This window comes from Erythrolamprus reginae, chromosome 1 (genome assembly GCF_031021105.1).
Source record: "Erythrolamprus reginae isolate rEryReg1 chromosome 1, rEryReg1.hap1, whole genome shotgun sequence".
Taxonomy (NCBI): Eukaryota; Metazoa; Chordata; class Lepidosauria; order Squamata; family Dipsadidae; genus Erythrolamprus; species Erythrolamprus reginae.
The window spans coordinates 231,161,736-231,189,721 of NC_091950.1; the positions used below are offsets into that span (position 1 = coordinate 231,161,736).

The 27,986-nt window shown below is 37.3% G+C and overlaps 1 protein-coding gene across 8 annotated transcripts in view; it reads left to right on the forward strand.

Moving 5' to 3' along the window:
* PKHD1 (PKHD1 ciliary IPT domain containing fibrocystin/polyductin) overlaps positions 1-27,986 on the forward strand; it is a 359,271-nt gene that overhangs the window by 57,935 nt on the left and 273,350 nt on the right. For all 8 annotated transcript variants that reach the window (XR_011557350.1, XM_070732513.1, XM_070732506.1 and 5 more), the window contains 11 exons: positions 2,102-2,259; positions 4,272-4,456; positions 7,435-7,557; positions 8,682-8,787; positions 14,529-14,807; positions 15,428-15,558; positions 20,368-20,503; positions 21,367-21,562; positions 22,184-22,251; positions 24,279-25,904; positions 26,716-26,859. Coding sequence is in view for 7 of the 8 variants with exons in the window: in XM_070732513.1 (XP_070588614.1) it covers positions 2,102-2,259; positions 4,272-4,456; positions 7,435-7,557; positions 8,682-8,787; positions 14,529-14,807; positions 15,428-15,558; positions 20,368-20,503; positions 21,367-21,562; positions 22,184-22,251; positions 24,279-25,904; positions 26,716-26,859 (3,152 nt within the window). In the remaining variant the exon portion in view is untranslated. The remainder of the gene's footprint in view (positions 1-2,101; positions 2,260-4,271; positions 4,457-7,434; positions 7,558-8,681; positions 8,788-14,528; positions 14,808-15,427; positions 15,559-20,367; positions 20,504-21,366; positions 21,563-22,183; positions 22,252-24,278; positions 25,905-26,715; positions 26,860-27,986) is intronic.

Genomic DNA, 27,986 nt, shown 5'->3' on the forward strand with positions numbered 1-27,986 from the left:
TCACCATGGTTAACTATGACAAATGTGTAATTGAGCACAGCCGATAAATTAGGTTTTGTATTCCTAGAAGTGTAACTACTACTACTACTACTACTACTACTACTACTACTACTACTACTACTACTACTAATAACAACAATGATGATGATAATGATAATGATGATAATAGTGATGATGATGATGATGATGATAATAATAATAATAATAATAATAATTTATTAGATTTGTATGGCACTCCTCTTCAAGTACTGTACTCGGGGCGGCTCACAACAATAACTATCCACATTATATCCTAAATCAGCACTTGTTAGGCACTTCTCAACTATCCTAAAATCTAAAGTTTGAAGCATGCTTCTGTAAAGCTTTGAATTTCAATGTCTTATGCCTACTGCCATCTAGTGGTTGCTGAGGTTTTCACAGCTTATCATGGGTCCTATTGATAGAACAGAATCACAAGGTACATAGTCTGGGTACAAATAAGCAATTAAATCACATTGGGATCCAGTCAAGATAAATTGTAAGGGTACAACCAACAATGCTATAGTCATACAGTCATTAGTGGGAGAAGATGGGTGATGGGAACTATGAAAATATTAATAATAGTAGTGTAGATGTAGTAAATAGTTTGACAGTGTTGAGGGAATTATTTGTTTAGCAGAGTGATGGATTTGGGGAAAAACTGTTCTTGTGTCTAGTTGTTCTGGTGTGCAGTGCTCTAGCATCATTTGGAGGATAGAGGTTGAACAGTTTGTGTCCAGGATGTGAGGAGTCAGTAAATATTTTCCCCCGCCCTCTTTTTGACTTGTGCAGTACACAGGTTCTTAATGGAAGGCAGGTTGGCAGCAATTGTTTGTTCTGCAGTTGTGATTATCCTCTGAAGTCTGTGTCAGTCTTGTTGGGTTACAGAACCAGACAGTTATAGAGGTGCAGATGACAGACTCAATGATTCCTCTGTAGAACTGTATCAGCAGCTCCTTGGGCAGTTTGAGCTTCCCGAGTTGGCGCAGAAAGAACATTCTTTGTTGTGCTTTTTTGATGATGTTTTTGATGTTAGGTGACCATTTTAGATCTTGTGATATGGTAGAACCTAGAAATTTGAAGATCTCTACTGTTGATACTGTGTTATACAGTATTGTAAGATGTGGAAGTATGGGAAGGTTTCTTCTAAAGTCTACCACCATTTCTACAGTTTTGAGTGTGTTCAATTTCATTGTTCCGTCATACCACAAGGTTAGTTGTGCAACCTCCCTTTTGTATGGAGATTCAATCACTGTTGTGTCATCTGCAAACTTCAGTAGTTTAACAGATGGATCATTAGAGATGCAATCATTGGTATAGAGAGAGAAGAGGAGAGTGCACACAGCCTTGGGGGGGGGGAGCTGTGCTAATTGTACAGGTATCTGATGTGATTCTACTTAGCTTCACCTGAATTGATTTAATTATTTAATTATTATTTTTTGATAAATGTGAAGAATTATGAATAATATATAATTTTCTTATTGACTTTTATATTTTTGTAGGCTTTTGTATTTAATCATTGGTATTTTCCTGTGTTAGTTGGAATATAAATATTTTCTAATTTATTTTTCTTAATTTATTTCTAATTGCATATGAATTGTATTAATGAAACTAGTTAGATTTGTAATCTTTTTTTGGTATGAGGTTTGGAAATTATTTTTGCATAAAAGTTATGGAAAGCAATTTGAACTGTCTATAATAAAAGCCTGGAAAAATTAAGTCTGAGTTATGTGTAATTAAACTATTGTTTATTTAAGAATCTTTATTCAGTTTTTCTCAGTTTGCCATTCCAGAAGGCTTCCTCTACACATAGTTGAGGATTAGAGGCACTATGTCCCCAAATGTCACTTACTGGGAAACATGAAGGGGGAAAACAACAATATTATTACCTTCTGTCTTGTTTATGGATTTCCTGTTGATTTCTGGTTGGAAATGGACATCTATAAACAAATATTTTAGAGTTGCATTTGAAGTAGCTCCACTCTAAGACAGGAATGGTATTACAAAACTTTCTTTCATTTCTTTCTTCCTTTCTTTCTTTCTTTCTTTCTTTCCTCCCTCCTTCCTTCCTTCCTTCATGTAGCGGAGGTATGCCTTTGGAAGGATCTGAAGGTACTACTGATCAATTGTTGATGTCTATGAATGTGATCGGAATCAATTTGACAGTCCAAAGAATACAAGGTGCAAGCCCACCACTTGGAGGAACTTTTCAAATACATCTGCCTGACATGGTGATTCCAGGTAAACTTGAGAATTGGCACCCTCTTCCACAAAATAAAGGATTAGCCAAGATATACCATCCATCCGGAAAATTATGACACAGACAAATAAATGGATGAAAGCTACCTCTGGCTGCTTTTTTGTAATCATATGTATTTTTTAAATACACCAGTATACCTTTTCTTAATTAAACAAAATGATGATAATGTAATGAAAGGCAAAATAATAATGATAATATAAGGCAAAAATAATGCAACTGTCAGATCTTTTGCCATGCAGATATTAATAAAAATATTGTGTGAATTAATAATCACAGTGGACAAATTATAGAAACAAAGGAAAAAAATGCCTGGAAATTTGCATTAGATAAAAGTTGAGAAGTCCATTTCAAGAAAATCTGTATTTTCTCCAATATGTCAAGAACGTTTAAAAATAAAATATACATGCTTTAGATCTGATGTAGATTTACCTCTTAAATGTTGTATAAGAGTTATTTAGGCTACTTTTCATGCACAAAAAGCCCAGAATTCTTGGTTCCTTGATAAATTCCAGATATTAAAGCTATGACAAAAAACTAAAAAAAAAAATAGCTAAGGAAAAAAACATTGTGGATACATAGCGATTAGTCTAAAGCAGCTGTGTCTAACCTGTCACCCATAGACCGCATGCAGCTCTGGACAGCTAATAATGCAGATTCACAAGATCGTAAACCTTTAACATGACTGTGTGATTTTATATTATAAACCATATTCCTCTTCATTCAGTACCGCCCAGGCAAGCCAAAAAGTTGAATACCTATGTTCTAAAGTATTATAGACTAAAATGTTTAATCATAGAAAAAAATACAGCACCAGCAGAACAAGTTAAAATTCACATACTTTAATATTATAATTTTGAATCATATCTTAGGGTGATCACTCTGGACTTCAAATATCTGGATAATTACCAGATGACCCAAAGAAATATAGAAACTTTTTCCTGTCACCTAATACTCTGTATTTATTCATGTTGACTATGGGGAGATGGGGTGTCTGGAAAAAATAATGATGCAGTAGTCCAGAGGAAAGGTAGGTAATGAAGAGAAAGAAAAAGAAAAATAATAATAATAATAATAATATGGTTGATAGCCTAACCTATGCTCCTGATTGGGCAGCTGGCTGGTGTGGATATGATTTAAGGTAGGATTGGCCAATTGAAAATTCACTAAACTCAATTTTTCTTACTGCCAAGGCCCTGAGAAAACTTATTACCAACATTTGACAGTGAATCAGAACCTTGCTAAGGGATTTATTGCTGATTTTGAAAAGCAAACCATAAAGTCTGTTTTAATTGCTTTAATTATTTTCAACATGTTAAGCTAGACAAAACCAAAACTTTGAATTTAGGCTTGCCATCAATATTTTGTCATACAAGTGGTAAGGAGCCATGATTACTTTTTGAAATTTATAATTAGTCATGATAATTAGAATTGATCATGAATCCCAACGACCAGTTAGGTCCCACAGAGTTGGCCTTCTCCGGGTCCCGTCGACTAAACAATGTCGTCTGGTGGGACCCAGGGGAAGAGCCTTCTCTGTGGCGGCCCCAACCCTCCGGAATCAGCTCCCCCCGGAGATTAGAATTGCCCCCACCCTCCTTGTCTTTCGTAAACTTCTTAAAATCCACCTCTGCCGCCAGGCATGGGGGGAACTGAGACATCTCCCCCGGGCCTATACAGTTTATGCATGGTATGTTTGTGTGTATGTGTTCTTTTAATAAGGGTTTTTTAGTGACTTTTAATTATTAGATTTGTTATATATTGTGTTATTGTTGTGAGCCGCCCTGAGTCTACGGAGAGTGGTGGCATACAAATATAATAAATAATAATAATGATATCACATATATCATTTCTTTAATGCAAATAACCCCAAATACTGTATATGTGTCACTCATGTCATTTACATCATATTAGAAATTACTGTTCAGCCTGGAGATTAAAACTAGATTTTAATCTGCATTTTTACTTATTTTATTATTTTTACATTTTCTTCAAGGTACACCAGTGTCCATCTCTGCCAATCACCTCCGCAGTCTTCTGCAAAATTGCAGTGATAATTTTACAGCTCAGTATATAAATACCAGTGACTTTTTTATATCTAAGATTTCACCCAACTCTTATCAAAGTATATGGACATTGAGTTGGACTTCAATGATTGGTGATTTGCCCAATTTCATCAGGGTAAGACCAGTTGTTTAATCTATTTTATTCGTAATGTTTTATGTTAACATTTGTTAATTCACAATTTCTTCTCAGAGATGCAGCCTAGCCCTGAGTCTTTCGTGCTTCCCTGGTTGGTTTATTTGTCATTGTTTTCAATCCTTTCATTTTTGCTGTTTGCTACATGTGGAATTCCTCATACCTAGAGTATTGATCCCATAGCCAATGCCTATTGAGTCATTCAGTTATTAGCTGAAACTCTTTCCCATCCTATTTAACTCGGAGCTCTCTGCTTGTTAGGAACATCAATTCAGTAGGCACATAAGGAAATGAATTGAAAAACCACTTCACTGCATCATACTTCCAGTTTTTAAGAAAAATCATGATGATATTGAAACATGAGTATACTGTATCTGTACTAAATTTAATATGTCCTCTATTTTTTTTGAAGATCATTTCCCCATCTGTTGTTATTTTTTATTTATTCATTAGATATAAATACAACATTGCCCCCCCTCCAGGAGTTCATGGTGATGCTTATAACTCTTTCATCTTATCTTCACATTAATCAATCTATAACATTGATTAGGATATAACTGATTCAGGTATTCACAGATGAGCTAGTATCAAATCATTTAGTCTAATGGAAGCAGTGATATAATATCATCAAACAACTTCTGATTATTTTGTACTTGCATTGTGACATCACATCAGTGTTCAAAAGGATGATTGCACATTTTGTCTGGTACAACACTGTCATAAAAAAAACCCCAAAACCCAAAGCTAAGAATAGACATGGACTGACTACAAATAATCCAATGACCTTTTATGGCTAAAAGTGGAATTGAACCATATTACCAAATCTAGTCTTACTCTTAAATCTTAACTATTATACTAATTTGTTGCCCAATTTACATCTAGATACTGTATCCAAGCTCAGAGCAATTAAAATATAAAATACAAACAAAAATCAAATTATATTCAGTTATATAATTCCATCAGGTTTTGTGACTTGTTATAAACAGGTAGTTTGGATAATGCATATGTCTACATCTTTTCCTTCCTTCCTTCCTTCCTTCCTTCCTTCCTTCCTTCCTTCCTTCCTTCCTTCCTCCCTCCCTCCCTTCTCTCCTCCCCTCCCTTCTCCTCCCCTCCCCCCATCCCTTCCTTTTTGTAAAGATTTTTTAGTAACAAGTAATAAATTTCAACCATGAACAACCAGATCCACATATGGAAGAATTCAAGCAGCTGTTTTATTGCTCAAGCCTATATACAGAAATATTTTCAGATTGGCAGTTTGCACATGATTAAGACTAGATAAGATTGAACAAAACATTTGGTGTGTGTTTGTGAGAGAGATTTTGCCTTCTTGTGCACATATAAGAATTCCAGACTTATTCCTCATTTGACAATGACTCCTGGCTCAGCCATTCTCTCGTCTACAAAAAGTAATTTTTCATGAATGTATCCACAAAACTCCAGGAATTGTTTTTGCCATGGGGAAATTCATATTGTAAGATATATTCATCTCCAATGAATTTTTATTCAGTCTTGCAGAATTAAACCATCAGGAAAACTAACAAGTAGATGGAAAAGAAGCCTATGGACATATAGTTGTGATATTTTCATCTGTAATGGAACCTATTACATGCGAGTTTGCGGAGAGGGGCGGCATATAAATCCAATAAATCTAATCTAATCTAATCTATCTGGGAATATGTTTATTCTAGAATCGCATATGAAGCTGTTAATTAATTGGGTATTAATTATTACATTATTAATACTAGTAATATTTTATATTTTGGAATAAAGTGTAATTATTCCCAATATAGTAGTCCCCAAATCTGGTAATTCTGGTAATTACAGTACCAGTAAAAATGGAGGGCACTTGGTTGATATGGCATAAGATGTTAAATAAATTTATTGAATATACAGTAAATTTACTGAATATACAGTAAATTCTACAACAATGTCTCAGTAGATGGCAGCACCAGGGGGGAAATGCTCCCAGGTCGCTCGTGCCTGTTGGCCACCTGCTCAGATGCCACCATTTGGGTTCTTTTACCCTCTGCATGCACAGAACACTTTGGGAAGGTGGGCAGAGCCTCGAGCTGCCTTTGTAACTGGCTCTCCATTGTCCAACAGGCACAAGCGAACCCTTGGGAAGCACCTAATGTCAGAAACTAAGCAGGGTCAAGTCTGGGTAGCACTTGGATAGGAGACTCCCAGAGCATTCTAGATATATAAACTAGGCAGGGATATCAAAACTTCAATGGCAAGCCATAACCATACTAATGCATGCTTGTTTCTATGAAGTCACTAAGAACTGAACTTGATATGAGGTCACCTTTGATTTTTTTTCTGGTAAAGTATAGTTTGTAAATTAAGTACTACAGGTAGTAGCAGTTGTGAAATTACTACTACTGTATATCCAAAGAATACAAAAATATTTTTTAAGGGGAAGACAACTACAATGTAGCTAGATTTGGAGATAGTTGTGTGGAATCACAAAGTAGGTAGGCTTGGAAAATCAATCTGAAGACTGCCTCTAGTTCACATTGACACATGGATTCTTCATGAATATGACCATAGTATTTTGGCAACAATGGGAGACATGGTTTGTGCTGTGATAGGAGACGAAATTTGAAAAGAAAAATTATGTACTATGTACTTATCTTCTTTCCTGGTATTTTGACTTTTGGGGGAGGAGTGATTGAATTAATTGTGAAAGAATTAAAAAATCTCACAAATACAATGTCCAATGAGAAGGTAAGGAATTAGCACATAGGTGCCATGTGCTTATACTACTAAACTAATTACTGTGTTAGTAATTTAGTGTGTAACAGCAAATAGCTAGAATCAGACATCAGGAGATTCCTGTATGAAAATAAATTATAAAATATAAAACATTAAACATTCTAAGAAATTATAAATACTGTACTACCATGTTACTGAAATAAGAAAATGTGAAGGAATTTTATTTAATTCTTTCTTCCAAGGTCTCTGATGAAAACCTCACTGGTCTTAACCCAGCAATAATAAGCTATGTAGTATTTGATGGTGGAGTTTTCATTGATCCCATATTTGGAGATATGCTTGCTACCCCCAATAATGTTACACAGGTATGAAATTGACATGTCTTCTTGAAAGCAATTTATATGTACATGAATGTAGGAAGGATTAAAAAAAACTTTTCCTGCCTGTTTCATTATAGGAATGTGGGATGAAGGGAAAGGATCTTCATTTCATTCCCACATTTAGGCAATTGTAAATTCCCACAAGTCCCAAAATGCTTGAGGAAGGTGATAATGATAGTCTTGTCAAAAATTTCCTTTCCTACATCAGTTTGGAATTCTGTACTAGATTTTGCTCATGGTTGTGTTCTTTGTTGAATATTTTTCTTTCTTCATTAATATATTAATTTTTAGTTCACAGTCGAAACTTGTATTTACTTGTATTACAAGCTTTAAAATCAATGAATATTGTCATTGTTTGGGTTTTGATTATTCTTAATATTCTACACTGCTAAGTGGGTCTCAGTTGTTTTAAACATTATTATTATTTATATTATTATTTATTAGATTTGTATGCCGCTCCTCTCCGAAGACTCGGAGCGGCTCACAACAATAAAGCACAGTACAAATCCAATAATTAAAACAATTTAAAACCCTTAATATAAAAAACCCCCAATCATACAAACCATACATAAAACAAAAATGGCCCAGGGGAATCAATTTCCTCATGCCTGACGACAGAGATGAGTTTTAAGGAGTTTGTGAAAGGCAAGGAGGGTGGGGGCAGTCCTGATCTCCGGGGGGAGTTGATTCCAGAGGGTAGGGGCCACCACAGAGAAGGCTCTTCCCCTGGGTCCCGCCAGATGACATTGTTTCGTGGACGGGACCCAGAGAAGGCCAACTCTGTGGGACCTAGTCGGTCGCTGGGATTTGGGTGGCAAAAGGCGGTCCCGGAGATATTCTGGTCCGATGCCATGAAGGGCTTTATAGGTCATAACCAACACTTTGAATTGTGAGCGGAAACTGACTGGCAACCAATGCAGACTGCGGAGTGTTGGTGAAACAGGGGCATCTAGGAAAGCCCATGATTGCTCTTGCAGCTGCATTTTGCATGATCTGAAATTTCTGAGCCCCATGTAGAGAGCATTACAGTAGTCGAACCTCGAGGTGATGAGGGCATGAGTATGAATATTTTATTAATATTTTATTAACACTATTTTCTGTCAATCCAGGTTGCAGTTACAGTGAATGACATTCCAGCAAATTGTTCTGGCTCATGCACTTTTCAATATCTCAGGGAAATGACTCCTTTAGTCAATAGCATTGACTATTCAACAGGTAATGCTTCTTCAAATGGATATACATGTACTATTAATATCATGAAGGTTTATAGGAATTTTCCTGGTTTCAGTGGGAAAGTGAAGAAGTAGCACAAAATATCTCTAACTTTTTCATGGAACTAATGATTGAATGATAAAGTCAGAACCTTGTTGGTCTTTGCTGTTCTGTTCGGGTCGTATGTGACCCGAAGCCAAGTTTGAGTCCCTGTAAAAAATTTTCCCTGCATATCTGAAACTTGAAATTTCATGACTGTTCATCATTTCAGGAGTTCTCTCTATGAGATTTTTTTTTGGGGGGTGGGGGGCTTAGTTTTTGCTGGGCAAAAAAAGTTACAAATCTTCTGTTCCCGGGTCACCCTGACCCGGACCGAAAACTCTTCATTTGCAGTGCTTATGTTTGGTCTTTTTGAAAGCTTTTTTCACTTGGAAAGTAGTCTGAACATTTCTGCACACATTGGAATGAAAATTGAACTGAAAAAATTAATCCTTGTTGGTTTATTTTGCACATAAATGTGCCTCCCCCCCGTTTTTGTGAAATGTTTTTCAATTTATGGATAGTTTTGCTTGCAAAATGCATTCTATTTTACTGAAGTTGGTGTGGGATTGGTAGCTTGAACATTTCTGAATATAAGAAAAATATAAAGGAATTGAAAAAAATGATTCTTACTGGTTTTTTAACATCAGAAATAAGCCCCCCCCCCCCCTTGGCTGCTTGCAACCATTTTCACTTTTTATTTTTTTATGCTCCAAATCCAAAATATTCTTTAAAATCTTAGGCATTCATTTACTCAATTTAATAATGCTGATCATCAAAAAAATATTTGTGGGGGTGGGGAAAAAAAATTTTCTGGGCAAAAAAAAAGTCACGTTACGTTTAGTCTGTTCGGGTCATATAGACCCAGACCAAAATGATTTTTTTTAGGTACTTGAATTTGGTCTTTTAGAAAACTTTTTCAACTGGAAAACTAGTTTGAACATTTATGAACATAATGATATGAAAATTGAACTGGAAAAACTGAGACTTATATTTCTATTTTGATCAAAAAGCCCCTCCCCCCATCCTTTCTGAATTTCGTGTCAATTTATATTTTTTAAGGCTACAAACCCTAAGGAATTTCCCCCCAAAAGGTTTGATATACTAAATTGAACAATCCTGAACATAAGAAAAATATAAATAAACTGAAAAAAATGGTTCTTATTGGTTTATTTTTGCCACAAAAGGGCCACCCCCATCGGCCTTGCTGTGTGCCATTATTGTCACTTGTTATTCATATTTGGCTAGAAATATTTGGAATATCCTTTTGAAAATCAACCACATTGTAGCCAGAGAACTAATTTTATGAAAGAAATCCATTTTACTAAAAAAAAGTATGTAAGTTTGAAATTAACAGCATATTTTTTATATAAATTGAAATAACTTTATGTGCAAAATAAACCAATATGCATCAATTTTTGCAGTTCAATTTTCATATCATTATGTTCAGAAATGTTCAAGCTACAAATCCCACACCAACTTTAGTAAAATAGAATGCATTTTGATAACAAAACTATCCACAAAGTGAAGACTATTTCACAGAAATGGGGGAGGGGTATGCATTATATCAGCAAAAGAAACCAATAAGATTTACTTTTTACATTTCAATTTTCATATCATTGTGTGCAGAAATGTTCAAGCTACCAATCCCACACCAACTTCAGTAAAATAGAATGCATTTTGCAAGCAAAACTATCCATAAATTGAAAAACATTTCACAAAAATGGGGGGGGAGGCACATTTATGTGCAAAATAAACCAATAAGGATTAATTTTTCAGTTCAATTTTCATCCCATTGTGTGCAGAAATGTTCAAACTTGTTTCCAGGTGAAAAAAGCTTTCAAAAAGACCAAATATAAGTACCTAAAATGATCAATTTGCAGTCCGGGTCAAATAGACCCGGGAACATAAGATTGGGGATTTTTTCTAAACAGAACAGCAGGGTTAAGAAAATAATATAGCCAGTCACTGACCAAGTCACTCGCTGAGAAGCATGACTGAAGATGACCTCAATGAATGGACACCAAAATATTTTTCTTGGGGCTCAACAAATTCTCCCAACTTTTGAGGGTCCCAAAGGTGGTTTTTCAAGAGGCAACGGAACTTTCTGAAGACGTTTCATTTCTCATCTAAGAAGCTTCTTCAACTTTTACTGGATGGTGGGGAATGGAAGATTTATTCTTCTTGCAGACAGCTGGTCATTTGCATTCATTTAGTGGGTCTTTTATCTGTGTCATCAGGGTCACCTAAGTGGTGCAAATTGGTGTGGAGCCGCCTTGGAACTGTTGAAAGGACTGTTGTAGATTGAGATAGATGACGTCATATCCTTTCACCTCTGTTGAGAGAGGGCTGTTCAGTTTTGTCATAGATATTTTCTTTAAACCCCTCTTTCAAACCAGCAATCCTTTCTGTCCAAAATATGGGGTTTATTGTCTTTAAAAGAGTGGCCTGTGTCTTTTAAATGCAGATGGATTGTTGAATCTAGTCCTGATGTGTTTGTTCTTGTATGTTGCCTCTTGAAAAAGTACTTTTGGGAGATCCATGACCTGGATGACTGAGAATCTCCAAAAACAACTCTTGGAGGTGTTTTTGGATCTTGCCTGTCCATCATGAGCCTAAGCAAATGATGGCTCAGTGAAGTCAGAGACATAAAAATCTATAATATAATATGCAGCAATGTAAAACAATGCAAAATATAAAACAATAACACAGAAGAATCCTTCCCGGTCAATACAAATCTTTAAATTAGCAAAATTTGATAAGAGCTACAGCAGGTTCATGAACTAAGGCCCTCTTAAAATGAAGTTCTTTACCAAACTGAAGGAGCGGGAGGCAAGAAAGTGAAAAAGTGTTCCTGAAAAAATAGTTAACCTGCCACTAGTTTGGGTTGTACAGACAATGTTAAGACACAAAGGAAAAGTCAAGATCGCAGTTAAACTACATTGGCCCGATTCTAGGCATTTTCAAAGAATACCTTAATCTGTTATAAATTAAACAATAGAATCTTGTCACATCACACATGTTAAAACATTTAGTACTTTGCTAGCTTTTGTGGATTGCAGTCTTTTTAATCAGCTATGAAACTACCATATTTTTTGGAGTGTAAGATTGATTCACTGGAGTACAAGATGTATCCAGTGAACGGCTACCAAAATTTTTACTACCACGCTGTGGCCGTGGCTTATGTAGGATGCCCTGCATTTTCTTTCAATATCTTTCAGTGCAAATTGGGTGATCTGGGGTGGAGCTCCATTTTTGCTACCCCAATGTGTCGTCCCCCCCATCCGGGCAGTAGCCCACCCCTGGATGTACCTAGATTTTAGAGGTGGAAAAAAGGGGAAAAAATTCTGAACTAAATGGTGTAGTAATACTGTATATTATTTAATAAAATACCAGTGTAGCAGAATACTTTTTCAACCATGCACACTTTTTACAAACTTCCAACTTGACAGCTTTAAGACTTGTAGACTTCAACTCCCAGAATTCCTGCTCCAGTCATGCTAGCTCAGGAATTGGAATTGAAGTCCACAAGTCTTGAACTTGGCTAGTTTGAAGACCCTTGCACCCCTAACCCCTAATCCAGGGATCTTCAAACTTGACAGCTTTAAGACTAGTGGACTTCAACTCACAGAATTCCTCCGGCAGTCATGCTAATTGGGATGATTAGATGGCAAAACAGCCCTATATTTTCTCAAATGTACGGTGGGCAAAGGGTCTGGGAAGCCTGCAAAGAATACCAGGGTGCTGGGGGATGGCAAAATTCCCCCATTTTTGTGAAAAATGGGCCATTGTTCACCCATTGTTTCACAACAATTGGGGCATTTTGCCTTCTCCCAGTCCCCAGGAGCTATCTGCAGGCTCCTCAGACCCTTTGCCCACCCCACTTTTGTGAAAAAATGGGTGGAAAATGGCCAATTTTCCCCAAAAATGAGGCCATTTTTGCCATCCCCCAGGAACTCTTTGTAGGCTTCCCAAACACTCTATCCAAAATTGGACGTGGGGACGGGGCTTTGGGACAGCAAAAATTGCTGTGTTTGGTTTATAAGATGCACCAGCATTTCCACCCACTTTTAGGGATGCAAAAGGTGCGTCTTATACTCCAAAAAAGATGGTAAATGGTTACTAGTTCTATGCCAAAGATGCCAAAAACCAGAACTGAATTATTGTTATCATTAACAATCTTGCCAGATAAACTTCACTTGGATCTGCAAGTACCAATAAATACAGTCGCTCTTTTAGATCAAGGAAATGACCTGCAAAGGGACTTTTCTTCCAAGATGCTTTTTTGGAATAAGGTTATGACCAACCAAGAAACACATTAAAACACTAAAATTAAGAAGATTAATTTAGAATCTCTCCAAGTCCAGTGGTTATGATTTGGTTATAATATCTCAAGCAGTTCACTGCCCTGATGCTCTACTGACAGTTTGCCATTGAATACTTCTAATATTTTGCAGCAGTTCCTGAGGGAGAAATCTCCTGAGAGAGAAATAAGAATACTCATCCCAATGAAAGGCCTTGTCTATACGGGACAAGCATGCGCAATAGCAAAAAATAAAAATTAAAAAATCCAAAAAATAAAATATCCAAAAACAAGATGGTGATGAATAAACAATGCCAGAAACTTGGCTTCTGTGTATGTGTCGAAGAAAAAAAAAACCTGGACTTAACCCCCCCAAAAAATCAGGGAAAAAATATTTTTTTAAAAGTCAATAAAAGGTATGGTGGCACCCATGGACCAGCACTGACCAAACCAGTCCCGTCACATAATCATGATGTCACCAGAGGAACCCACTTCTGTGACAGATGTTGTAGAAATATTAGCCTATGGCTTTCTATATTGCCTCTTTCAGGGGCTATAACTATGATAACACCCATAGTTCAGGTGCTCATGATTTTTTGGCAAACCATTTGCTTGGAAGTGAAAGCACCAAAGTTATGTGACAACTGTTGTGAGTGCTTCTTGTCCACCTCTGGTCATGTCAGATTCTGAGGAGGATGAGCCAGGCCCCTCTGGATACCCTGGGCCAGTGGGGTTGCCAGATGACGCAGAGAGTGAGAATGAGGGAGAAATAGACCTGAGTGAACCCGAGGAACCACCAGAAGGGGCTGATATAACAATGGGGAGTGGTCCCAGTGGGAGGATGAGGAAGACATTAGAGTGGATAATCCGTTAATAGATGCTCGATATAAGAGATTTCTGAGAAGGCAAGAGGAATTGCATAGTAAAAGGTATTAGCTTATAACCTTACATCTTTGGGGTGTGAAGTCACTTCCAGACAGTATAAAAGCAAAGGATTTTGGGTAATTGAGTGTGGGGTTTCAACGCCGTTCATGGAAAAGGTGTCCGAATTGGGATGGTATTGCTATATATCAAGGAGCGCTGGTGGCACACTGGTTAAAGTACAGTATTGCAGGCTAACTCTGCTCACAGCCAGGAGTTCAATCCTCTACTGACTCAAAGTTGATTCAGCCTTCCATCCTGCCAAGGTTGATAAAATGAGGGCCCAGATTGTAAATCCCCCACAGAGTTCTGTAAAGCACTATGGGAGTGTATATAAATTTAAGTGCTGTTGCTATTGGTATATTACTGTATTGTATGTGATTTTAATGTAATGTAATGTAATATCTACTGTATATGTCTTATTTCGGTATAACTTGAAGTAGCATGTAATATATTAATGTTATTTTTGTTGAATTTTCAGGTGATACTGACCACATAGTAGTTCACATTATAGGATCTGGCTTCACTGCAGACCATAAATCATTGCTCATAAAAGCAAACAACCTAACTTGCAAAATTCTAAGTTCAAACCACACTAATGTCCTCTGTCAAATGAATGTATTACCAGTTGGATTGCATAAGGTGACATTATTGGTAAGACCTTTTGGATTTGCAGTCAATACCAGTGGAGAAAGTAGTATCCTCCTGAAGATTACACCTAGATTGACTTCTGTTGAACCTTCAACAGCTTCGGAGATAGGTATGTCCGAATCATACTTACTTTTGATAAGTATGTGTGTGTGTGTGTGTGTATGTATGTATGTATACACATACATACATACTTACATACATATACGCACACACACGTGTGTGTGTGTGTTTCTCTGTTGAATCACCCTGGTATAACCAAACATGGGAGGAAGCATACTGCTTCCTTTTTGCCTTTCGGCTCCTCCAGGGTCGACAAACTATTTCTTGCATGCCTTGTATTATTTCAGCACGCAATAACAGGAAGGGTAGCAATCAGTGTTCCAGAATGTGCTCCTTTTATAACTGTGGATTATATGTGCGTGTGTGTATATGGAGTGGTTTGGTGGCCTAGAGGAGGAGCTCTCACTTCACCATCAGAAGGCTGTGAGTTCGATCCTAGGTAGAGGCAGATATTTGTCTCTCTGGGCACACTGAGAATTCATTTCCTCTGCAGTGTCAGAAAGGGCATCCAGCCATTTAAACACTCTGCTAGCTCCATCGCAGACTCCACCCTGCAAGGGATTATGGGGTCGTAAAAAGAAGAAGGTGATGATTATGTGTGTGTATGTATATATACTATATACTGTATATTTAAATTATTTCATTCATTCCTGCCTTCTACGTTTTTAGGAGGACTTACAGTGATTCTATCAGGTTCAGGCTTAGATGGGATAAATACAATATTCTTTGGTTCTCAACCTTGTCCCGTCAATTTCAATGCCAGCAATGCAGTGAAAATGGAATGCAGGCTTCCTCCTTGGGTAAATAATACCTTCAATTATATTGCCAGGCTATAAGAATTTATTTGTGGTGATTTGATGACTATAAAATTGTGTGTGTGTGTGTGTGTGTGTGTGAGAGAGTGTCTTTTGGAATTATTACTTTTCCTTATGAGAATATTAAATTAGTTGTGTGTACTTTTATTTGAATTGTTTATTTGTCTTTCTGTGTGTTCCTATTCATTGTTACACATGCTGCTGTAATTAGAGATAATAGGAAAGGGTATAATGGCATAGCTAATACATGCCTCGTTATAAATAAAACTGGCTGATATAACTCATTGATCAGTAACTTCAGAAAAGAATTTAGGAGTCCTTGGAGAGGGGCGGCATACAAATCTAAATAATAAATAAATAAATAAATAAATAAATAAATTTAATTAAACGTAATTGGAACAGACAAGGCTGCATAGAGTTCCCTTCAATTTATATTGTATTTATGTTGCATTGTATTTATATTGTATTATTCCACAAGAGCACAGTACTAGGATACAGACAGTGCTAATGTCAAGATACAAACATTGTGAGAATTGCATATGTGAAGTTGTCAATTTTAGCATGTTGTCAGCATTTCCTTCAGTACAATTTTAATTAGTCCGTGACTTTAATGAAATATCAATTCTTATTTGGAAGCTCCAAATTCTCTCTTATGCAGTTATGGACATGCATACAAACTAATTGAACAAACTAATTGAACTTCCACTGAGGATTTTATACTGCTCCAAAACCTGTTCTGAACCTCTGTAATTTCATGCTGATCCTTCATGCATCTGGAAGTTGGCCCATTCATAGAAGCAGGTTCATGAAAGGCCAACAGGGCTGTGTCCAGTGGTGGGCCCGACCCCGAATGGGGGGTGGGGGACGGTTCCAGTGGCGGCAATGTATAGCCCATAGCCTACCTCTTGTGGTGCCATCAGGCGTGCACCACTGTTCTCGCTAAGGTGCACCACTGTTCTCGCTAAGGTGCGCCCACTAAGGTGCCCCGCCCACTAGTGCACGTGTTAATAATCTGCTGCGCAGGATTTTCAACTTCAGCACAGATACATGACATAGAAGTTGCAGAAGTCTAAGGCTCTGTGGAGGAGATTCCCTTCCGGCTCCTTACAGAGACTGGTGAGCCTGAACTCACGTTACCCGCCCTCCCACTGAGCAAAGAACTACAGGGGTCCGAGTGCCTTTTACCCTTTATTCACTTTCAGATTGCTGCTGCTGCTCCCCGCTTGCATCTTTTTTCTCTAACAGAAACCCCGCCTCTAATACTGAGACTCTATCCCATTAATTCAGAGGGCCATAGGATCACTTTTGTACTCCATTGGCCAGCCCACTCTGTCACTTAACTTTGGTCTCTCCTGAGCGCTTCCATTGGAGGGTTATGAGAGAGGAAGTGGTCCCAGATTGGCAATCAGCCAGAGAAGGGGATGTTGAATGAAGAGTTCCCATTCATTATTAAAGTGAAAAGAAACTCCTTAGACCAGGAGTCTCCAATCTTGGCAACTTTAAGACTTGTGGACTTCAACTCCCAGAATTCTGTTGCCAAGGTTGGAGACACCCTGCCTTAGACAGTTACTTTCAGTTTCACTTTCAACCGGGAAGCAGAGTTCTTTATCATCTACTGTAGAATTTTACTCCCTGCAGCTAGACATTACTTAGACAGGCTCAAATTAAATATTTTTGACCCAGTATGAGGGAAAAAAGAAGGAAAAACAGGATGATTAGCAGCCAAATGGATGGACTCAGTTGCAGCAATGAAAGGTAAGTTGTTTGAAAATCTAAAGGAATAGGTTGAGAACGTCATCCTGGAGAAAACTCCAATAAGAGACTTCCCTATTGAATGCTCTTTCTTCTGCCTCTTCTAAATAAGTACTGTACAGTAATTGTATTTTACCAGTTAGCTCTATAAGAGAGATTTGTTGAAAAGGAAATGTTCTGTTTGAAATAAGCAAATATATTCTATATGCTGTTTAATAGATTTAATAATGATAAAATGATAACAGTATGAATTTTAATGCTAATGATCTGATTTATTTAATTAATATGGATATTTTTTGAGAGAGAGATTGGTTCTTTTTAGTACAAGGTGAATATTTTATAGAGGAAAGATTACATGATTAAGGATAGAGTAATTCCTGATTTGGTATTTATTGAGTTAATAATGATCCTAATTTATGAAATAATGTTTAAATGGAAAATATGAAGATTTACCATATGAAAGTCTGAATTAATCAATTGGTTTGGAATGATGATTTTAATCTATGAGATAATGTTTATATGAAAAAATTAAAGATATATTATATAAAAGTTTGAACTAATTAATTGTTTTGGAATAATACATAAACTCCTGATTATTAAGAAAATATGATATTTATAATGAAAATTAATACAATATAATATGCTTGACTATATGACTAAAGGCTGAGTAGAGGTTTTTGGTTATGATAAATGAAGGAATCAGAAAAATAGACATTGAGGAAATGATCTTGGGGGTGGGGGGGAGCAGCAGGCCTAAAAGGAAAAGGTATGAGAAATAAACAACTATTTTGGAATGATAAATTACAGTGATTATTAACTGTAGGAGTTATTGCTGGATTAATTTGACAGTGAACCCAGAAGACAAAACTATTTTTTTTTTTACTGGAGGTAGCTTTCTTCTTGGACATTATATACCTAGTAATATAATAAATTTATTTTAAGTTTTATGATTGAAATGTTATAAACAACAAGAATTCTCTTGGGGTGGGGGTTTAAATTTTTTAAACTTGATTATTTAACACTAGTCTGTAAATATAAGATGGGAGACATTCTGGAAAGAGTAAAGAGGGTGGAAGAGGAAGTAGAAAGGAAGGGAGAGAAGGAGAGAGAGGTAGAGGAGGAGTAAAGAAGTAGGTAGGAGGAGGAGATGATGAAGAAAGGAGGGGAGTCTGAGAAAGAATAAAAGGAGCAGATTGGGGTAGGTTATGAAAAAATAGATGAAGATGGGGTTTCCTGAATAATGGATAAGAATGTGCATCTATATATGTGTTTTTTGTAACACTGGAAGGTGTGTGTGTATGTATATATGTATGTATGTATGTATGTATGTGTATATATATGTATGTATGTATGTATGTAATTTGTTTTGTGAAGGAGGAGAAAAATAAAAAACCTTTTGCTAAAAAAAAGAGTACCAAAATCATCACCATCAGTTAGACATATAAAACAATTTTAAAACAAACAGCTTTCAAATGGTAAACAACTGGGGAAATGATGTTCCAAAGGGTGGGTAGGATGATAGAAAAGGCTTTTGTCTCAAATCCCATCATGTTGTCATTTCATCCAAAATTATTTTTTATTTATTTATTTATTTGTCAAGTATGTATTGGTGCTATACAAAGATATAACAATGTTTATATACATGATATTGGTACTAATAAATAGAGAAACATTAGGACAGGGACGGACCGGACGATAGGCACGCAGTGCACTTATGCACGCCCCTTATCATGATCATTGTGATCATCAGGAGGATCATCACAATGAAAACCTATTTCATTGTTGTCTTGTGAAAAAGTCTTCTCTGTGAAAATAATTCAGGTGCTCAGTTATGAAAATGTGCTGCCCAATAACTATAGTACTTTTCTGCTCTCCGCGAAAAAAAATTAGAGGGAACATTGGCGTGCACGCATGTGCACGCACAACCGGCACTTCCCCGGACCTCCGCCTGCCCTTCCCCGCCATGAGCTCTGCCTGCCCCCACTGCAAGCCCTTCCATTCCCCCCCCCATGAGCCTTTCCTTCTCCCCCATCTCTCCTGCAGCCCGGGAGATCAAAGAGCAGGCCAGGCAGCTGGAGCTGGGGCAAGCGGCTTTTGCTGGTGGCCCCAGCTGCTGCTCCAGGCGCGGCAGTGAGATTCAGCTGCTGCGCATGTGCAGCAGCCAGAATCTCTTTCCGGCAGCAAAAATTGCCAGTTTCTTTGCAAAAAACCTGGTAATTTTTACCAGAATTGCACCAGCTGCATGTTCATGGTGCATGCATGCCGGACGGCAATGGAGCGAGCCTACATGCTCCATTTCCATCACTGGAATGGCGTTCCTGGCATTCCTGTTTGAGACCCACCTCTGTCAGGGCTCCACTCTTTCCATATGGGCTAGATCTCATTCTCTTGCTTTCCAAATAATGAAAGGTAGAAGATGAAGATGGCAAGGGAGAACTACTGTGGCTGAGGCAAAAGAATAGTTGGGGGAGCAGTGGAGAAGAAGGTGGTACAGTAGCACTATTGGCTTATCACTGCCTCTATGCTGTTTATCTGCCCCAGTTCCTATTCCTTGAAGGCACAGACCAAGTAATAGGAAACAGGGAGTCCAGCATCCCCTCTGCTAGTGTTCTCCAAGCTACTACTTGGGCTGCCTTTAGTACAGAGGTGTCAACCTTGGCAACTTTAAAACCTGTGGACTTTATCTCTTTAAATTCCCTAGCCAGCCAAGCTTAAAGTCTTAATGGTTGCTAAGATTGGGCACCCCTGCTTTAGTGTTTGCATGTACCTACTTTTTTGACTATTCTTCTTTATTCTGACCTGAAAGAAGAACTAAGGTTGGCCACAAACTGGTTTTGAGAATATAATGTTGGCAGTGTCAGTGTCCCTCGGCTAGCAGTTCTAGGAAGCAGAAACAGGTGGGAGATTGATTTCAAAACCTTGGAATAAGATCTGCAAGATTTTTTTTAATATTGTGGGCTTTCCCTACATAACCTTGGTGTTTAGTTTACTTCATGGACAACAGACATGTTATCAATAGTTTGTCGTTCTTTTTTCTCCTAGAGAGGAGGGGAGGATACTGTTCATCTAACCCTAATTAATGAACACCAGTTGACTGTCTTTGCCAATGCTTTCACCTATAACTCATCTCTAAATCCATGCATTGTGTCAATGAACAGAAATAAAAGTGGCATAACAGGTAAAAAGGGAAAGATAAGTTTGTTTTGTACTTTCCTTCTATTCTTATTTGATTTTTCCAAAATTTATATCTTTCAATGTATTGTTTCAAAGTGAACTGCATATTTATGCAATAAAGTAGTTAGAATTTAGTGGTTCAGAATAAAAAAAAAGTTAGGTAGATAGGATAATTTTGATACAAAAAGTGCTACCCTCAGAATTCTGTTATAAATATCTCAAAAGCACCCTTTTCAGAGTTTTCCTTTCAACTAGACCTAGATAAAACATTTGTGCTTGCTTAGAACATTCCCAGCTGTTAGTCATGCTTCCAATTGGCAGATTTGCTTAGGTATATCATTGAAGGAAAAAGGTTGAGCAATCCAGGAGGCTATCTAATATCCAATTATACCTGTCAAGGTTACAAGTGCAAACAGGAGAGATGACTGTCAATACAAAGAAAATCCTGTATTAACCTTGAATACTTTGAGTGCAGCATATAACTTGCATGTTGGTAGAATGAATGAATTGTGACATAACAGCCACTGAGATTTGTTGCAGGATTTTTATCAAATGCACAATGCATTTGATTGCCAGGTGTTGAGGCTAAATTGTCAGACGGTTTTTACCTCAATGTCCTGCTTATCACCTTCCCCTTATCTTACAGAACTGTATTTTTGGAGATAAAAAACAGAACCAAGTGGGTTTCTCTGAAGACAGTTTTATTTCAGGCTTCAAGTTTTAAAACAAAAACGTATTGTCAACCTTTCAACGTGGAAATAAAATAAAATATGGACATCAGGGTTTGTGGAAGAGGGTCGTTATGAGAGTAGCAGGTTATTAGCTATAACAAAAAAAGTATTGTATGTCCCCCCCCCTTTATTGCAGGAGGTCAGCTGCTTGTGATTGGTATTTCTTCATTTTCCAACTATACTCCATTTGATGTGAAGGCCAAAATTGGGGATACAGCAGTTCAAATTCAAACAGTAACAGATCATGGAATCAGTGTATTGCTGCCTTCTCTTGCAGAAGGATGGCATAGACTTTCCATATTTCTCCATCATCTCCCACTCAACCCAAGTGGGTAAGAGGCTTTCGTTTTTCATGATTTGAATTTGCAATGTAATAGAATTTTAAGAGAAATAATAAGACAAATGAAAATGGAACTGATGCTTATCTGTTAACCTGTGTTTACAAGATGGATCTGTGATTATTTTGGACAACACCAAAAGCTCTATAAATAATTTTCTTTTGATTAGGTTATTATTGTATTTGTAGTATTGTATTTGCAGTTTTCATTTATCTGCCCTTCTGAAAACTGCACACAACAGGACATTATTCTCTTGTTTTTTTAAAAATATGTATATGGGGAAATAAATGTATTATTTGAAAACAGTACACCTAAGATCTTCTGGTAGGCTAGCATGAGAAGCTGGAAGAAAAACACATTTGATTCAGTCAGCTGAGGATCACATGCAATTGAGCAGAGGGATAGGCAAGACTTTTGGGGAATGTTCAAGAACATATGCATTTCTGTACATCGTTTGCATCATGTCCAAACCCAGAACTGAGTATCACATCTGCCATTTCCATTGAGGCAAGTAATAGTTGAGTTAATCAATTCTGAATTAAAACTTTTTGCAGATGATGGGGGGGGGGGGGACCTCATGTTCAGTTAACAATAAAAGTCTTATTTATTTTCCAGATTAGAGCCATTAATCCGGTATGTTACAGAGATCTTCAGAATAGAACCATGTTGTGGCTCCTTCCTAGGTAAATAATGTCATCGTTTTGTACATACATGTTTAAGAAGAAAAAAACTTGGAATGACTGAGAAGAGACTCTGGAAAATATGAATGTAATGGATGAAGCCTGTAGTCTATTCTATGAGAGAGCTCAGATGGTCCAATACTTATATTTGTATCTTGTCTGTTTTTCTAACCCTCTAGCTACCTAAGGGATGAATATATCACCTTTACACTGAAAAATCTTAAACTAAGCCATTTGGTTTCTATTTTGTAATTAATATTTTAGAATATGATTTCTTATCCTCAACTCTCATTTTCCAGTTTTGCTTTCAATTTTTTTTCTTTTCTCACATTACCATTAGTGAGCTAATCATTTTAGCAAAATTAATAAGTGTGGAGAGTGGAGTTAAATCTTATTTCAGAAAACAAAATAGTTTTTCTGGCTTTCCCTAAAGAGTTCCCATCTCCTTTCAGTGCCAAGAAAGTTTCCATCTCCTTTCGGTGCCAAGAAAGCAAAAAGATGTATCTGAGCACCTAATGTCAGGGTAGAGGAAAGAAATACTTTCCAAGGCTAAGTCATTCCTGCCCTAAACGTCTCCACTCAGAACAGTAATGCATAGGCTAGGCCTCGTAGCTTATTTGGTATAAATGCCCATTTTTCCCTTCTCCACAGTTGGTTGTGGACAAGTTGTTTATAGCTTTCTAGGGAGAATTTGGGTTACCCAGCAAATGAATAAGACACCAAAGGGTGAAGAACTTGAGATCCAATCTACTTCATATTTATTTATTTATTTTATTTTATTTATTTGGTTTTTATGCCGCCCTTCTCCTTAGACTCAGGGTAGCTTACAACAGCTATATTGCCATATAGTTATTAAAAATAGAGGTTGAATCTGATTTTATTCTTTATAGCAATAGCACTTAGATTTATTGGTTATATTGCTTCACAGTGCTTTATGGCACTCTCTAAGAAGTATGGTAGCACAGTGGTTAGTACTGCAGCTATCTCTGCTGACTGCCGGCTGCCAGCAGCTTGGCAGTTTGATTCTGAGTGGCTCAAGGTTGACTCAGCCTTCCACCCTTCCAAGGTTGATAAAATGAGGACCCAGGTTGTTAGGGGCAATGGACTGACTCTTTAAACTGCTTAGTGAGGGCTGTCAAGCATTATGAAGAGCTATATAAGTCTAAATACTATTGCTATTTCCAGTATCAACATATTGTCCCCAACAATCTGGATCCTCATTTTACTGACCTTGAAAGGCTGAGTCAACCTTGAGCCACTCAGGATTGAACTCCTGGCAGTGGGCAGAGTCAGCCTGCAATACTGTATTCTAACCACTGCGCCCCCATGCTCTTTATATTAAGGTTTTGTTTATATCAGTGTTGTAGTAAATTGAGAAAATCTCAGAACAATGAAAAACTAATATAGAATTTAAAATAGAATTTAAAATACAGAAACACTGATAAAACATATATAGAGAATTTAAAATACTAGAAAAAACAAAACCCAGAAATAATTACCATATTTTTCAGAGTAAAAGATGCAACTTTCCCTGCCACTAAAAGTGGCTGAAAATTTGGGTGTGTCTTGTACTCCAAATGTAGCTTTTTCAAAGCTTTTTTTTCAGCCTTAAGGAGGCACTAACTATCTTCCTAGCTCTTCCCAGCTTGCAGACTATTTTCATTGTTATTCCTTCTCAAGAAAGTTTTTTCCAGCCCCTTTCAGGCTTTTTTTTATTACTACTCGCTCTAAAGAAGGTTTTTTTTCAAAGCCATATGTGCTGAAGCTGACCAGACTAAGGATCCTAGCCAGATGGATTCCTGGTAGGCAGATTTCCTTCCTATTTTCCTCCCCCAAAACTAAGGTGCATCATATCTGGTGCATCTTTTACTCCAAAAAATATGGTAACATCCCAAGCTTCTGTCTAACTGGTTTACCTCATTGGATATCTTATTCTGTACTAAAAATTAATACAATAGAAATATAATTTTTCAAATTATATTAATTTTGAAAAAGGTTAACATTTGCTAACATTGTCATCTCTTTCCTAGGTGGAACATTGCTCACCATTTCTGGAATAGGTTTTAGCACCAGCCCAGCCTTGGTCTTGGTCCTGATTGATTTTCAACCCTGTGCTATAATCAGCCTAACTGAAGATAAAATTCTATGTCGGACCCCACCACCCACTCAGCCATCTAATACCATTCTCAAAAACCTTGTGGCAGATATAGAAGTGTACATAGGCAATCAGTCACTGGTAGACCCATTTCAAATGAAAATCTTTAAGAATTACACTTTTCTTTACAACATGTCTTTGACTCCAAATATCATAAACATTGAAACAGAATTATTGAACAATAGTCTGCACCTGGGCATAGAAGGAGTCAGTATAACAAATTCCGTAGTTATCCTGGAACATGTGGAATGTTCCCTTGAAGTACAGAAGATCAACCACTCTATAACATGGTCTCAATGTTCCTTACCTGTAAGTGTTTTAGAACCAGGGCACTTTGTTATGAGAGTTCTCCAGAAGCAAATGGGCTTTGCCAACATACCGGTTGAGATGCAGCATTTTACCATATACCCACAAATAAAGACTATCTTTCCATCTGGTGGTTCAGTGTGTGGTGGGCAATTGCTTACAATATCTGGCCATTTTCTCAAATCTTGGACAAATTCTGCTTGGGTAAATCTGACAGGCAACTTGTCTTGTGATATCCAAAGTTCAAGTGAACACAGCATAATATGTGCACTTTTTTCAAGTGATCTCCTTTTGGATGGTCAGCAATTTCCTGATGTACACCAAGCTCTTAATATCACAGTGAATGTCAATGGAATGTATAGCCATTGCCTTGGAGACTGCTCCTTCCATCTTTTTGCAAACAAGACTCTTGTTATTGATGCTGTCACTGTGAGGTTTGCGGGGATCTTAACTTACTTGTTAATCAGAATTCAAAAATTAGTTTGGGCAGTGGATGAAATCCTTATAGAGGTTGATGGATATCTCCCTTGCAATATAACTTCCTTGAACAAAACCAGTATTGAATGTCAGATGCACGGCCTCGATGCAAAAGAACATAGCATTTCAGTATTGAGCAGAAGCTGGGGTTCAGCCTGCCTCAGACAAAAAGACTCCAATATCTTCAGAGTTACTCATGTAGTGCTCCATCTTTATCCCCAGAATTTCAGTATCAATGGTGGAGGTCTCCTGACTTTAGAAGGTGCAGCACTTCAAGGCAGGGACAGCACTTCAGTTCTCATAGGAAATCAGAAGTGTCTCATCACCAGAGTCACATATTGGGCCCTTAAGTGCCTTGTGCCTTCAGGCCAAGGGACTGCAATTGTGGGGCTCAACATAGACAATTCGTCATATCCTGCTGGGGAAATAAGCTACAGTGAAGAATTCACTCCAGTTTTCCTCTCCCTTCTGCCTTCTACAGGCCAGTTTCTCACTATAATGATTTCAAAAATTAGGCAAATGGAAGACATGTACGTTTTTATTGGAGGCTCTTCCTGCATCAATGTTACTAGCAAAAGTACCAGTTTGCAATGTGTACTTCCTCAGCTTCCTACTGGAGAATATAATGTGACAGGTGGAATTGTGCAGAGAGGTTGGGCCTCCTCCAGTTTGGTATTCACTTCGGGCCTGACAGTTATCACAGTGAAAAACAGCCATGGTAAGTATGTGCATGCTTCTGAGGAGCGGAAGTCTGTAATCTCATTGAACTGATGCGAGAAGCAGACCTGAGAGTTATAGCAGCAAACTTAGAATTTCAGAATTATATTTGGTTGGAGGCTTATTGTTCTTGTGAAATAACTTGCTGTTTCTTCTAGATTAGAATTTTTCCTCAGAGTGATAAACATATGGTTCTAATAGGTTATTAATAATCAGCTTGTATACTGCAATTTAAATTTGTTGTTATCTGACTTTATCTGTTGTGTTGTCTGGAGTGATAAAACAGGAATGGGCAATCAGAAACTCAGGGCACTGTAAGCCACTCTACTTTTCTTTTGCTTTCAAAACCTCTCAAAATCTTGCTTCCACAGAATGATTTTTTAAATTTTTGTATACAAATCAAAATTTCTATATACAAACCAAAATTGAAAGTAGGCATGCTAAGCCTTTCTTTTGGATGAGTTTAGGAAAGGCTCAAAACCTTTTCCCAAATCAACTTCTACCAACAAATAGATTTTCTCCTGCCCAACTCCAAGACCAGAATAAAAGAAAATAAATAGAAAAGAACAAATGAAAATTGCTTACACTTTGTGTAAAGTTTTACTCTTCATACTTATATGCCATCTTATTTGTACACTCATATTACTTTCCTTAAAGATTTGTGTAAGGAACTAGGAGAGTAATTGTCTGTATATATTGCTGACTGTCTTCCAGAATATAATACACTTATTTCCAAAATATGGGAAGCTGTGGATGCCAAATTTTAGCAATAGCAAATTGTGAAACCTTATGCACATTATTTCTTTTTCAAGGTAATCTTGATGGAGGAGAAATATATATACATGGAAATGGATTTTCTCCAGGAAATACCTCAGTTACCATTTGTGGTTTTCCTTGTGAAATGCTGAATGTGACCACCACAACTGATTTGAGCTGCTTAACAGGGCCTTTAAATGGTCAGTTCGATGACTGAAATGTGTTAATTCTGATAGGAATGATAGAGAAAGAAAATATGTTGACTGCACTGCGAATTGCTTCTCACTGCTGTGGATACAAAGGATTAGTGTGACTCTCTTGCTGCTATTTTAAATATAATGAGTGAAACTGGTAAGAAATTAGGAATTGTCTTTCAATATGAACTTAGGGACAAGGTGGCTCAGTGGCTAAGATGCCGAGCTTGTCGATCAGAAGGTTGGCAGTTCAGTGGTTTGAATCCCTAGCGCCGCATAACGTAGTGAGCTCCCATTACTTGTTCCCACTTTCTCTCAACCTAACAGCTCAAAATCACGTAAAAAATGCAAATAGAAAAGTAGAAATTTGGTGGGCAGGTAAGAGTGCTCCATGCACTTTCAGTGTTTAGTCATGCCGGCCACATGACCATGGAGACATCTTTGGACAGTGTTGGCTATTTGGCTTAGAAACAGATGAGCACTGCCCCTAGAGCTGGAAACGGGAAACTTTACCTTTATGAACGTGAAAGTGGCATATCCATGAAAAATATTATAGGGGCTAACTAAGTATAAACTGATCTTTATTTCTATCATATCACATGCATGTCTATTGACTGTTAGGTCTGTTTCATCATCTTTCTGTGCAATTTGTTTCCTGGAAAGAAAACCCTAATATGCAAATATTTTTAATGATTTTTAACAGTGGTCACAGTTTTTTAAAAAAGTGCATCAGGAAGTTAGAACTCCTCTCCTCTCCTCCCTCCCTTCCCCTCCCCCCTCCCCCCTCCCCCTCCCCCCTCCCCCTCCCCCCTCCCCCTCCCCCCTCCCCCCTTTCTCTTCTCTTTGTTGTAGAATCTAGAAAATGTGACATCTGGCACACTAGGTGAAAAATGCCTAGAATTAGCATTGCATTTTGACTTGTTGCTCTGCCAATATTATGATAAAGCTACCTACCTTTCTAATGCAACCATAATCTCCCTTATAAATAACTTTTTCCTGAAAAGTTAAAATCAGCAGCCAAAATTGTAGAATTGTATATCAATATGTTTATTACATATCAATATGTTTTTTTTAGCATTAAATGTAAAGTTGCTTTGTTATTTTTCAGTAGATGAGTCATAAAAAGTACCTAC